General features: G+C 48.1%; 1 protein-coding gene across 1 annotated transcript in view; it reads right to left on the reverse strand.

Moving 5' to 3' along the window:
* The window catches only part of SYCE1 (synaptonemal complex central element protein 1), a 121,055-nt gene that overhangs the window by 82,530 nt on the left and 23,981 nt on the right, over positions 1-14,544 (reverse strand). The window contains exon 4 of the mRNA XM_086940326.1: positions 5,431-5,505. Coding sequence (XP_086796452.1) covers positions 5,431-5,505 — 75 coding nt within the window. The remainder of the gene's footprint in view (positions 1-5,430; positions 5,506-14,544) is intronic.

Raw genomic sequence — 14,544 nt, forward strand, 5'->3', positions numbered from 1 at the left:
GCAGCAGCACGTCCCACTGGCGACGGAGGGGCTCTTCCAATCCCCCGATCATCCCTTTTAGCGTGCGATTGAACCGCTCAACAAGTCCGTTTCCTTGGGGGTGATAGGGGGTCGTGAAGCGGTAGGTGACCCCACACTGTTGCCAGAGGGACTTCATATATTTAGAAATAAAGTTCGTGCCTCTGTCACTGACGACTTCCCGGGGGAACCCCACACGGGAGAAGATCCCCATCAGGGCCCGGCCGACCACTGGGGCTGTCACGGTCCGGAGAGGAATAGCCTCAGGGTAGCGGGTGGCGTGGTCCACTAGTACCAGGATGAAGCGATGGCCTTGTCTTGTACGCGGGTCCAGGGGTCCCACAATGTCTATCCCGACCCTCTCAAATGGGGTTGTGACTACTGGAAAGGGTTGCAGGGGAGCCTTTAATTTGCGGCCGCTCTTCCCACTGGCTTGGCACGTGGGGCAAGATCGGCAATGCTGGTGCACATCGTTTCTCATTTTGGGCCAGAAGAAGTGGGTCACTAGGCGGCTGTAGGTTTTATCCTGTCCCAGGTGCCCTGCCAGGGGGGCATCGTGGGCCAGGTTTAGCAGGAAGTCTCTAAAGCGGAGGGGCACCACTAGTACTCGGTTGGCCCCCAGCTCGGCGATTCGTTGCTCGCTGTACAATAGATCATTGTCCCAGTAGACCCAATGAGTTCCGGAGGTATCCCCGGCGCTTTGGGCGAGCGCTTGTTGTCGGAGTCCCTCAAGGGAGGGACAGGTCTTCTGTTCCTGACGAAATTGTTCTTGTGTGGGTCCCCCTTCTTGAGCCCACTGATCAAGATTAGCGAGGTCGGAAGGTTGAGCAAGTTCGAGGGGGATGCCATGGTCGGGGGTCTCGGCGGGGGCGACCGGAGGCGGTGGCGCCGGCCATTCGGGTTCTTCCGGGTGATGGTTGGCACGGGCGGCCATGGACCGGGTGGTGACGCACGCCCAGTCTGGGACGCCCAACATCCCCAAGTGTTCTTTTCGCTCCACGGCTGCCCACGGGGAGCTTTCCAGGTCATTTCCGAGGAGGCATTCCACGGGGGCGTCGTCTCGGACCGTTACCTTCAACATGCCGGAGACCCCTCCCCACTCAAAGGGGACGCAGGCCATCCGACACAGACTTTCCGAGTTGTCGGCTGATCGCACAGGGCAGAGAACGTTCGGTAGATATTGTTCTGGGGTCACCAGATGACAGCGGACGGCTGTCACACTGGCCCCGGTGTCTCGAAGGGCTTCGGCCCGTTGTCCATTGATGCTCACCCATTGGCTGTACTTCTGGGTGTTAGCGGGTAGGGGGACCCGCGGGACCATGTCTCTTCCCCCTAAGCACGCGAGAGTCATGGCGGCTGGCTCCCACTCTTGATACTCTTGCTCGCCTGTTTCTTGTTCCTCGGAGATCTGTTCTTCCCCTAGTGCCGCGGCGGCCACCTGGCGGGGTCTTGGACTCTGATACTGCGGGCAGCTTGGGTCGTTTGCATAGTGGCCGACTCGTTGGCATCGGTGACATGTAACATTGGCTCTGTATCCCGGTCGCGCCGGGGTGCTGCCCCGGTTGGCCGGGGGGGTGGTGCTGGTAGCGGGGGCGGCCGGAGTATTGTCTCTTCCTCGTCCTTGGCCCCCTCCTCCTCCTCTGGGTCGGTAGTGACCATTGTTGTTCCTGTTCTGCTCGTAGGACCCATTCCGGCCCACTCTGGTGATCTCCCACCGGTCAGCTTCGGCTGCGAGCTGCCGGGGATCGGTTAACTTGCTGTCGAGGAGGTGTTGGCGTAGTTCAATGAAGCAATTGTTGGACAGATGCTCCCATACCATCAGATTGAACAGCTGCTCGTAGGTCGTGACGTTGTTCCCTCTGATCCAGCCTTCGAAGGCTCGGCTAAAGTACGTTACATAGTCCACCCAAGTTGTACCTGGAATGCGTGTGCAGTCTCGGAACCTCTGACGGTACATCTCGGGCGTGAGGCCATAGCGGGTGAGGAGGGCCGCTTTCATATGGTCGTAGGAGGTCATCTGGTGGTCTGGGAGCTGTAACAGAGTATCGCGGCCCTCATTGAGGAATTTGCCCCATAGGCCGGCTCCCCAGTCGGCTCTATCGATCCGGTGCGCAGTCATCGCGATTTCATAGGCCTTAAACCATTGCTGGATGTCGTCTTCTCGAAAATATTCTCGGACCACATCCTTGGGGATGTGCACTTTTTTCTCCGCGGTCCCTGGGGTGGACGGTCTGTCGGGCACCCCTAACTCTTTATTTTGTTTGCGCAGGTTGATCTCGGCTAGGTTCCGTTCGTGCTCGTACGTTAGTCTTTTTTCCTCGAGCTCCCTTTGCCTCTGTTTCTCCTCTCTTTCTTCTCGGAGGCGAAGGTGCTCTAAGTTTATTTTTTGCTCGGCCAATTTGAGTTCTATGTCCATCTTGAGTCGGGCCATTTCGAGTTCGTGTAGTCGGGCTTTTTCTCTTTCTTGGATCTCGTCTTGCGAGAGACTGGTTCTTTGCCCCTCAGGGGCCGTGTTGGTATTTTTCGCGGTGCTTTGCTCAGGGGCTTCGACATCCCCGGTCTCTGCCCAAGATTCTAGGGCATGCTTAAAATCGTCCTTGGTACTTAGTCCGGTGGTAGCGATACCTAGTTCGATGCAGAACTGCTTTAGTTCACGATGGCTGTATTCCTCTAGTTTTTCCATTTGGAACTTCTCAGTTGATCCGCTCTCTTTAGTCGACATTTGTTGTTCGTTGTGGGGTGAGCTACTCTCTGTACGTTATGCGGTGATTCGGATCGCGCCGCTGGCCACCAATGTTAGACGGACCGGGAGGGTCGGCCGAGATTACGGGGAGAGGTCTCCAGGGAGAGCCGTCTCCAACGACTGTACAGGTAAGTAACTTCCCCCCCACAGACGGACACCACACAAGATTGAAGGTTAACGAGACTTTATATGCAATTCTTAGGTTACGTCGTTATGATACAAGGAGGTCTGGACTCAGGGGTCCCCTCGGTTCTGATCTCTGGTTGAGGAGAAAGGGTAGCGGGACAGTCTTAGTTACCAATGAGTTAAATAGCTCTCAATACTCGAGCTCGGCGTGGTGGCTGATCGGGCCGTGGAGGAGCCAAGCAGGTCCCGAGATGGATGAAGGATGGTCGACGGGCCGTGGAGAAGCCAAGCAGGTCCCGATGAAGATGATGGTTACAACGGTCCGCGGCCTCGCCAGCAGATCCGGACGACGGTGAAGAATGAAGGTTACGACGGCTGTGGCAGCGCCAACAGGCAGGACGATGGTGCACAGGACAGAGCTACGGCAGCGCCAGTAGTCCGTCCAGGATGAGTTCCTCTTACGTCTCTCGACTCCAAGATACAACTGCCTTCCTGCTCTGGAGCTGCCCCAGTTATAGGGCTGGCGTGCTTTGATGTCCGGACCCTCGCACTTGGAGGTCGGGAGGTCCGGGATGAGGGAGTCCAGACACCCAGCAGGGGGGTGGAGCCCGCGCCCGGGGAGGCGATGGGCGAGCGGCACTGGGCGGGGGGAGAGCCATCGGCACCTCTTTCTCCCATTGACTTGCCAAGTAGCCCGCTCACCTCCTGGGTGGAGGGTGGTGCCGGATTGTCTGAGGCTGGGCTAGGCCCAGGGTTGAGGTCGATCGGGGGCCAGGCGGCCTCGTGGCGAGGTGTCCAAGATGGCGGCCCGGCTGGGTGCATGGCCGGCAATGGATCGGACCCACGAGGTTATCATGTTCGAGGGCAGGGGTCCCTGAGGGGACGCAGGGCGTGCAATGGTGGTGTGTGGTGCTTGCGTGACTGGGCTCGGGCCTGGTCGAGCCGGGGGAGAGCGGCCCGTCATGTGGCCTGTCCAACACAGGGCAAACGTATAATTTGGCTGAAAGTGCTGCAGCTGCATACTCGAATAATTCTATAACTGCTCACCCCCAATAAGAATGGGCGTTAGGCTTTCCCTGCAAAGGTATGTTAGCCTTTTGGTAGCATACGAAAATCCATAATACTACCCGAAAAGGTAAGGTTTAATTTGTGGATGCCAGTCGACTCCACAAGTAACAAACAACTGTTTAGGCCTGGGATCTTTGGTTCGATTTAGATAAAGAGTGGCCAGCATCCTCCGGATTATTACGAATACTGTTTCCAGATCTGGACTTTTGTGTGACAGCCAAATACATTCTAGTTGTTGCATTCCTGGTATGCTTCTTTCGAACTAATGTGACTAACACACATTAAATCAATGATTTGTAGGTGAGAAGTTCAGGACTGGAGACAGTACTTGTAAAGAGCAGAAGTGAGGCAGTCAGGCTATCTAGATAGCTTCTCTGTGCCTTCTCCACAGTATGGAGGGACGTGTCTACCAGAGAGGAGGGACACACAAAGAATGTTCCCAAAAAAATTGTTTGATTTGTGAAAAAATCCAAAATAACATTGGGAGAAAAGATGGATGAGTCCTAAAGGAAACTTTGTTATGGCAGAAAACAATATTAGCTTTCCTGTGTACAAAGCCCTCGAGGCTCACTCACCCGTGGCATTTGTCACTATTTCAGACAGCAGGAAAACTGATGTTTCAGACACCTAGAAAGCTATTTTCCATGACAAAATGAGCTTTGCTTTAGTCATGGGTGCAAAAGAAAAAAACATCAATTTCCAAAGGAGAATATTGAACTCTCAGATATTGTAACAGAGTAAATCTTTCCTTAGTCCTTCCATGAAATACTTAATCACAGCATGGATAAAAGGGATGCCTTAGAAGGACTTTTTCTGTAAACAGTGATAACAGTCAAATTTACTTGTATGGTAGAAAACTGAAGGGCTAATTTTGTCAGATAAAGAAGACAAGGTAGGATTGTCTCTTCTATGCATGGTCTATGCTAAATCTGCCTCTGGAAACATAATCTCTTCCACTTGAATGCATATGAAGAGCCCGTGAAAAGTAATTTACAATCCAGCTGGATGTTTAGGAGGTGATCTTGTAGGTTTAAGAGGCCATATTGCAGTCACTCAGGCGCCAGGCAGTAAACTACGGAGTCTGATTTATCCTTGCACTTCTCATCCTCGCACATTTGAGTCTTATGCTTGGCGGTTGATAGGTTAAAGAAAAAATTACATTTTCTGGAGTACTGAGAAGTGGAGACACAAACATAGATGCAGAGGGAAAGAGGTTATATGCATTGCTAAGGCACGTATAATGAATGGGCATGCATCATGGGAGAGACAATAAGGGGGAGGAAGCAGGAAAAATAAATGTAGAGGGACTGCTATTATTATTATTAGTCGATACACTTCAAGCCGTGGTAGTCGAGTACCTACGTGCACAACACCTGCATGTTTCAGATAAATACTCACCCTATAAGAATTTTCCTAGTCCAATATTGCCAGACAAATGCAAAACACATTGGAATCACAAGCTCAGCAGTACTCACAAAGGTCAAGCTCTTCCCTCAGCTTTTCGCACTGGGCGTTGTACCCGGACAGTTCATCAGTTAGCAGTTTCCTGGCTGGAGAATGACAATGCAAATGATATATCATAATGGGTACAGTGGACTCGCACAAACTCCCACCTTGAGTCAGGAAACCACACTGGGCACTTCAACTATACTTTTACGATAATGTTAACTGCCTCAGTAGTCTTATTTTTCAAAGTCTTCTGTCTCTGGTGTGTGTTGCAGTGTACTGTGTCTGAATGTATGTCTTGCGAGCCATGTATGCTCCCATGGTTGTATGCCATTACAACACATGCGTTTACCACGCAACGCCTTAACCATGCATGCCTGTACTACGCATACATCTTTAACACGCATGCCTCTACAACACAAGGTAAGCCTATATAAGGTAAGTGCAACCACCTACTTTTTAAAATACATATATGTGTGTGTGTGTATATATATATATATATATATATAATGTATCACGCTTCAAGGCTACGCAGGATAGCGTTTTCTCCTTTTGCCACCGCCCGCCGTAGAGATATATATATATATATATATATATACACACACATACACACACACATGAAAAAAGTAAAAAACAATTGTATTTACTTTTTTTTTATTGGGCGAGAACCCCCACCCCATATTTTTTATTATTATAAAAAATAATGCTTTTCCTTTTTAGGAGGGAACCCTCTGCCCACGCCCCATTTTTACTGTAACCTTACCAACCAGCCTATTCCCTTACCCACCTCTAAATACTAAAAACACCCTTGCTACCCAATACACTTACCCATCCCTAAATCCTAAAAACATCCTTACCGCCCAATACTCTAAACCACCTCTAAACAATAAAAACACCCTTATCACCCTATGCCCCTTCTCACTCTTAAACCCTATATGAATATATATATATATATATATATACATACATACACACACACTCTTTATTGGACCAACAGGGCATATTGCATTTCGGGGTGGAGTGTGCCTTCATCAGACACACTTCTCACTTGGAAATCACCAACACCCTCCTTTTGTGCTGCTACGATCCTCAGCTGACTCCTCCTTGCAGATTGCTCACAGACTGCAGCCCCCAGAATGCATCTTGGTGGTAAGTACCAAAGGCAGAGTCAGTGCTCAATACATATATATATCCACAACCAGCTCCAGAATGCTAATTACAGCCAGATACCGACACAGCAATTCCAGTTTCAAGTAAGGCTGTTATTCAAGTGTTATAACACGTTTCGGCAGGGTCCCCTGCTAGATATATATATATATATATATTTCTCACAAAGTGCCCTAAAGCATTGGGAGGGCACTCAACGGCATTCTCACATTGACAGCCTCGCTGCAACTCACCTGTCATTCCCCAACAGTTTGACTGAAGCCGACGCGTTTCGAGATGAGTCTTCTTTTTGCTTGAAAACGCCCACGAATGGCAATTCACTAAATAAAGGACTTAAAATGGTGAAGCTTGCAGTGAATCCTTGTTAGCCCAAGAAGAAGGGGCGGAATGCCTCGAAACGCGTCGGCTTCAGTCAAACTGTTGGGGAATGACAGGCGAGTTGCAGCGAGGCTGTCAATGTGAGAATGCCGTTGAGTGCCCTCCCAATGCTTTAGGGCACTTTGTGAGAAATATAAACCCACATACTTACCCTATATATACTTATTTTTTGTTGTATAGGCATGCTTGGTAAATGCACTACATGGTAAAGGCATTGTGTGGTAAAGAATACGTGGTAAAGGCATCCTGTTGCAAAGACAGCCTTGTAAAGCCTGTCTCCCTTATCCCATTACCAGTCATCAACACCAAAGAAAATGATGTAATGGAGTGCCAATATCCGATTGTCTCCTTCAAAGTCATGGAGTCAAATTTATTAACTTTACCCTGGCTGAGCTCAGTGTTCATAGAGCGCTGAAAAGACCCTACATGAGCTCGCTGCTTGAAAAGCAGAGGCGGATGTGAACTTCCTCACCAAAACCTGGCAATCTATAAGGCTTCTTTTTAGGACTGGTTTTAGAAAAGAAATCACTGTTTATCTAGAGCAATTCTCTGAACTGCCCCAATAAGACATTCACACTTGAGTGACCTTATATGCCTATGCACCAGTCCCAGCTCTAGTGAGAGGGTGTCTACAAGTCTTTGGTGGTGGGAATTCTTGCAGGAGTTCTTCCAAGTGGGAGGAGAAAGGCATCCATTTTTCGTCTGTTAACATAAGCATTTTGAGATTTCCCAGTTATCAGCGCTGTCCCCATTCTTTAACAGAGAGCTGATGACACCAGGATCGATGTCCCTTTTCTTTGCTAGACACTGAGGTGTACGTCTCCGACATGTTGTGGGGTCCAATGTCTTAAAAAGTAAATGTGTAAGAAAGGCCTGAAACTCAACCAGGTCCTTCCAATAACTACAAGGCCACACACAGAGGGAAAATATGGCAGTGATTGGATAAGCACCTATTAATCAATGGAGTGTCACCAAACTATATCTTGTATGTCTACCCACTATGAGTGCTGAGGTGTATCTAAGCACGGGAGTGTCATTTGCCCTGGGGTCAAAGTATGAAATAAGGTCCGCCCTTAGCAAAAAACAATATCCCCGGTTGGGAAGGACTGTTCATAATTTAGGAGCTATGAAAGCGAAGCTGTGTTTTGTCTACAATAGCTATAAGAAACATGTGCCTAAGACAGGAAGGGGCAAGATGGCGGCCGCTTGACCCGAGCGAGTGTCACTCCCTGTCTGTTGCTCCATGACTGGCTAGCTGGCTGAAGCGGAACGAGAAATGTACTTACTTTTCTAAACTTGTAGCCCCGGGCTAACTCTCTGGGTCCAAATTAAAAGAGACTGTGGAAGAAAACCCCTATGCTCGTCAATTACGATACTCGGCATCCCTGGCTGCGGTCAGCGCGGCTAGTGACCTCGGCCCTTCGGAGCCGCACACACCTAGGAGCCTGGCAAGTGTGGCTCGCAGAGAAGGCACGGAAAGTAATCAATGAGACGGCTGCTCGAGAGACGGCTGCGCGTGGTATGATGCCTTTTAGGAAGCATGGGAATGCTTCCGCCGTTGCTGCCGGCAAAACGCCGGGAGATTTACCTGCTGTTGGTGCCGATGTTGCTGTAAGAAAAAATCTGATTGCAGCCGAAAAAGCGGAGAAGGCAGAGAAAGCCGGCAGACATGAGAAGCTGGCTGCGAAAACAACAACGGCGGTGAGTGGCAAAAAAGCTGGGTTTGTGAAAGGGAAGCAAGTAGAAAAATCGGCAGATAATGCCATGGAGAAACTCCCGCCCAGCGATGCGCCCAGAATTTAGGACCCGGGGCTATTGCGGACTGTGGCCCCGCGGGGGGAGGCAATGGAAGGGGGAAAGCTTTAACAGTTCCAGGAATGTTTGCTGGAAAAGCCACGCTGGGTAAAAATGGGACACAGGCTCCTTTAATAGTAGTAACCACTCCGGCTGATACATTTACCATCACTAAAGACAACTGCAGTGGAAATGGGGGTATAGTTCCAAAAGAAGCTAAGAATGGAGATGAGGGTTGAAAAAATACTGGAGTTTGGGAAGAAGTAATCCCACTATCTTCTCCTGCAAACGCAGTATGTCCTGAAACAAGTGTTGGCGAGGGGCACAAGGGTTTTAAGAATACAGTGGTTGTGAGCTCTCCCCAAAGACAGCTGATGGGGCTGGAGGTTTCTTCTATTTTTCAGACTCCTGCTGGGGAGAAGTCGGAACTGATTGATGGTAATCTGATGGAGGCTGTAGATGGGGATAGCTTCTTTTCGGTGCTGAGGAGTTAGACGCTGAGTCCACAGGGGGCTCCATCAGCGGAGATATGACATCGGGCGAGGAGAGCGGTAGCCCCCCAAATACAGCGGCTACATCAAGAAAGGCTACACTCCGCTATAATAAATCAAAGCTGGCGCCCTGTCAGAGGGACAGGGATAGTGATGGTTCCGAAACCAGTAATAACCTCCAGTGGAACTATGCTCATGCTGCTATTAGCTTTACAGGATCAGGGGGGTCTAAAGAGCAAAAAGAGACAAGCTCACCTCCGTCTAACACTCTGATCAACGCCATGTTAAAATCAATCCAGAGCGAGGCTCGGCAGGAGCATAAGAGGGCCCAGCTAGCTACAATGAAGATCCAGGGGGCTATTCGGAAAAATACCAAAGCATGTTCTGAGGTCATCGTCTTCTCTTTCCCTTCATTAGATTTATTAGGGGTTTAGTTGGATTTCTTATTTGGGCATCCTCGTTCGCTTCAACAATGGAGGATGTTCAGACAGGGAGTGACTAGGGGACACTCAGGTAGTGGGAGGCATCACATGGGTCCGAGGACCTATTTTGCCTGTGTTTGGGGGCGGAGGATCAAGGAGGGAGGGGGGGTGGGGATGGGGATTTGCTATGGGAAGGGCAAAGGGTAGGTTTTGTGGTAAGGTTTTATGACAAGTTAACTAAATGTGATTCAATAGAAAGGGCTTGCTGTGTTTATTGGTTGGAATATTTTCTTTTGAGGTATGGCTAATATCAGAATAGTTTCCATAAACATATGTGGGCTGAATGATCCTACTAAACGGCGTCGGGTAAGGGAAGACCTGAGATTCTTGCGGGCAGACTTTCTCTGCCTTCAGGAAACGCATATCGAAGCCCGCTGTCATAATTTGTTGGAATTTGAGGGGTTTCAGCTAATATCTTGGACTAAACTTGAGGCTAAGACCAAAGGAGTAGCTGTTTTAGCAAGACGGGGGAAGGTAAATATTTCCCGTTCTTCCGCTGACAGGTTGGGTCACTGGGTAATTGTGCATGGCAATTTTCAGGGCAAAAATATTACACTTTGTGCCATATACGGTCCAGTACTTGATGATCCTGACTTATATAAATGGCTGAGTTTGGAGTTGGTTGGGTGGCCATCTCCGTTTATAATCTGCGGGGATCTAAATATTAATATGGAGTGTGGGCTTATGAATCATCCAGGGACCTTATATACCGGGAGAAAACCAAAAGTCTACAGGGCTTTACGGCATTTGATAGAATTATATGGGCTAACGGGTGCATGGGCTCTTTTCAATCGGGATGACCCAGGATATACTTTTTTTCTGCACCACATAAAATCTGTTTCAGGCTTGATTCTTTTTTTATTTCTCCTGCTCTTACTCAAGGCTCCCGCATTATAAGACTTCCGCGAGTGATGTTGGATCATAATCCGCTGTTGCTGGAGCTGAACACACAATTGTGTAAGAGTAAAACTGATGCTTGGACGTTCAACCGTGGGCTGCTTAGCGAGCAGGAGTACGTGGATGTTATGCCCCCCTGGATCCCAAGGTTTTTAGGTGAAAATATAGGTAGCACAAGTATTCAGAATGTTTGGGATACCCTAAAGGCCGGGATTAGGGGGGAAACAACACAATATGGATGGGAAGGCCAAAGGAAGGAAAAGACCAACTTACAGAGATTATATGTAGAATTAGAAAAGGCAGAGCTGAGCCTGTCTCATGTGATACGGATAGGAGGGGACAGCGATGCAGCCCAAACACAGATTGTTTTAGCTAAATCATCTATAACCGAACTTTCACAGGCTAAAGCAGCTAGTAAATTTATAGCCTGGAGATCCAAAATGTTTGAGATTAGTGAAAGAGCAGGGCATATGCTCGCTGTAAGAATCAGGGAAAGAGAGACTGCCTCACGTATTAAAAATATTCAGGATCCGGAAGTTAGTCTTGTGTCTGATGAGAGGGCCATTGTGTAGCGTTCTAATCTAGGATCCTGATCGATACTGTGACCGTATGCCCCTATTCGGCTATAAATCCATTTATTCCCTATATTGGCATAACCGTTCAAGTGCAATATTCAGAAACTCGTCTCTGGCCTCACACGAACAGAGCCACATTTCAGAATAGCTTTCTCTGCCACTTCCTTTGCAACCAATTAGTGCAATGACATAGCAGAAGTTACTATCTGAGATTCCTAGATTAACACTCCGAGTTCTTCAACAAGATAAAAACTCAGCAAACCTGGAAATCCCCGCTTGCTGTGTTTTGATTAGTAATAGAACTCTAATGAGCACTGATAAGACGATCACTTCCTAGTGACATCTTTATTGACGTCTTATGTCCAAAAACTTACGTCAAACAAGGCACCTTTCAGGTATAAATATTACCAAAGTTGCCTTAAGCAAATCGCTAGTTGCTGGACACAGCTGATGTTGCTGTATGCTGCTGTCTCGCTGATACCATCGCCGATGCTGCCAGCTATCTCGCTGCTGCTGAAGAAGCTGTCATGCTGATGATACCATAGCTGCTATCGCTACTGCTATCGCTGCTAACTAGCGAACGATGGTGTGGTGAACTTAGGAGCTGAACAGCCGTCCCCTGCAAGAGCCCAGCAGATGCAAGCTGCCCGTGGACGCTGCCCCTCCTCCTCCTCCTCGACGCGCTGAGAAGAGACGCTGTCTTTCTCCTGCCGAGAAATCCAGCTCCGGTGTTTCCAAGCCACTCTTGCGAGTGACTGGGATATCGAGTTCCTTGAAGGAGATACCAGACCTCCATCATTCTATTCCAGAGGTATGGTGTTGACTAAACCCTTAGAGAGAATTTTTGAAGCAAACCTTGGCAAAACCAACTTAAACTAAAGCTACTTACTTACTCCCCTCCCAAGTATTAGGCTTAGGTCAGGTACACTGGGGTAGGCGTAGTTAGGAGCACCAGTTGAGTATTTTAGCCTAATGTATATATGAATGTATATATGTTTTATTCATTTTAAACCATTGTATGGCTAAGAAACCATATCAATGCTTTTACAGTATTATCTCGCAATACTTATCTTACTGTACGTACTTTTTATAATACCAAGTCTTGCAATTGTGGCAATTCATTTCTCTTGTATGAGAAGAAAGACTGTTCAATAAATGTTACCCTTTATTGACAACGCCCGTCTCTCTATTCTCTACATATTGTGAAAGTAATCTGCACCAACCTGAGTAAAATAACTGTCTATTGTTTCACACGACCCTAGAGATCGACTCTTGATCTGAGGAGCAAAGTTGTCATGTTGCACGGTTGTTGGAAAACTGAATACCTTCTTGTCTGTACCAAGGAAGCTGATCACTTCCTATTCAGAGAAGAAAGTTTCCAGTGACCTCTGAGCTAGTTGGTAACAAACCCAATTAAGTTTAGCATAGTCAGTAGAGGCCTGGAAGATCCGCACTTCTACGTCGATACTACTGTTTATGTTATTCCAATGCGAAGAGCCTATTGGGAAAATAGGAACTACACTACAATTGCTTTTGCCTTTCAGAAGTTTTATCAAAAACTGTATAGTGAAGACATTTGTGACAATGATGCACTTCAGGCGGAAATTCGGGATTACCTGAAGGGGATTGTGGTGGTTACGCTATCCTTAGAAGAACGAGACTCATTAGATGCTGAAATCAGCATTGATGAGCTCTGGCAGGCCATAGATTCTCTCCCGAGGGGCAAAGCGGTTGGCCCAGATTTTTTGCCGGCGGAATTCTATAAGGTGTTCCGGCCTCAGCTCACCCCGGTTATGTTAGAACTGTTTCGCAGAGTTCAGGATGGGGAGGCCCCCCCACCCAGAGTCTTGGCGAAGAGCTCGAATTATAACTTTTTTTTAAAAAGACAAAAATCTATCTGATATGGGTTCTTATCGCCCAATTATGCTTATTAATAGTGATATCAAAGTATATGCCAAAATCTTTGCTAATAGGATTTCGGGCGTGATAAAGAAACTTGTTTCTGCCCAACAACATGGCTTTGTGCCTGGGCGCAAAACTATTGATCATATTCGCCACACAATTGCTCTGTTTGATTTTACCAAGGCCATAATTCTGCTAGATACGGAAAAGGCCTTTGATAGGGTCTCCTGGCCTTTTTTATGGGCCGTATTGAGGCATTACGGTCTTGGGGATAGAATTATAAGAGCCATTCAGAGCATGTATAAGCAACCAACGGCTCAAATCTCTGTTATGGGGATTGAGACGGGAACATTCAATATCTTAAGAGGCACCCGGCAGGGATGTCCCTGTTCCCCTTTATTGTTTACAATTTATATAGACCCCCTAATTAGAAAATTTCTTTTGAATGATATGATCCGGCCGGTGAGATCCAGGGGCGGGGATACTAAACTATTGGGGAAATGGCGCCTTGACTACTCACACATCAACAAAACGGAATACCGCGCGTCTTTAAAAATCTATAAAATCAACATAAAAAAAGCCCAAACCAGTTTCTACGAAAATAAGATTAACGAAGCAGCATCCAAACCTAAGGAAATTTACCAGATCGCAAAAAGCTTGCTAAAACTCCCAGACAAGCCACCAGATCCTTTGACCGCACAAACTCGTTGCAATGAACAGGCCGACTATTTTTACAACAAAATAGCCATGATCTACTCCTCCTTTCTCCCACTCCCTCACCCCCTGCCAGCACAACAGTGTACCAGACCGACCTCCCCTACCCCCCTGGAAATCTTTCCTCCCCTGGAGCTTACCAATCTAGAAACCCTAATACTACAAATCAAGTCTGGATCCCGCAGCGACCCAGCCCCAGCTCGTTTCCTAAAAACTATCACCCCCACCATCCTCCCCAGCATTCTGAACCTGATCAACAACTCTCTCTCAGTAGGGCTTGTTCCCCCTAAGTGGAAACAAGCTATAGTGAAGGCTCTCCTGAAGAAACCCAATCTGGATCCGATGAATCCGGGGAACTACCGCCCGATCTCCTTGTTACCGTGGATGACTAAAATCGCGGAAAAACACGTAAACCAATGCCTGACAGAATTCTTGGAAACTAACAACTCCCTGGACACCTCTCAGACGGGGTTCCGCCCTATGCACGGAACGGAAACTGCTTTATTAGCAGTAACAGAAGGAGCTAGGAAAATCGGGGATCAGGGCGGCCATCATTTTACTGGACCTCAGTGCCGCCTTCGACACTGTAAATCATGACATCTTACGCCTCAGAATGTCAGATGTAGGGATAACCTCCACTGCGGCGGCCTGGCTACACTGCTTTCTTTCAAGCCGCTCCTTCCGTGTCTGTGAGGGTAATACCACCTCGTCCAGCAAACACTCAGTTGTGGGGTTCCTCAGGG

Source organism: Lissotriton vulgaris, chromosome 10 (assembly GCF_964263255.1).
Source record: "Lissotriton vulgaris chromosome 10, aLisVul1.2, whole genome shotgun sequence".
Classification (NCBI taxonomy): Eukaryota; Metazoa; Chordata; class Amphibia; order Caudata; family Salamandridae; genus Lissotriton; species Lissotriton vulgaris.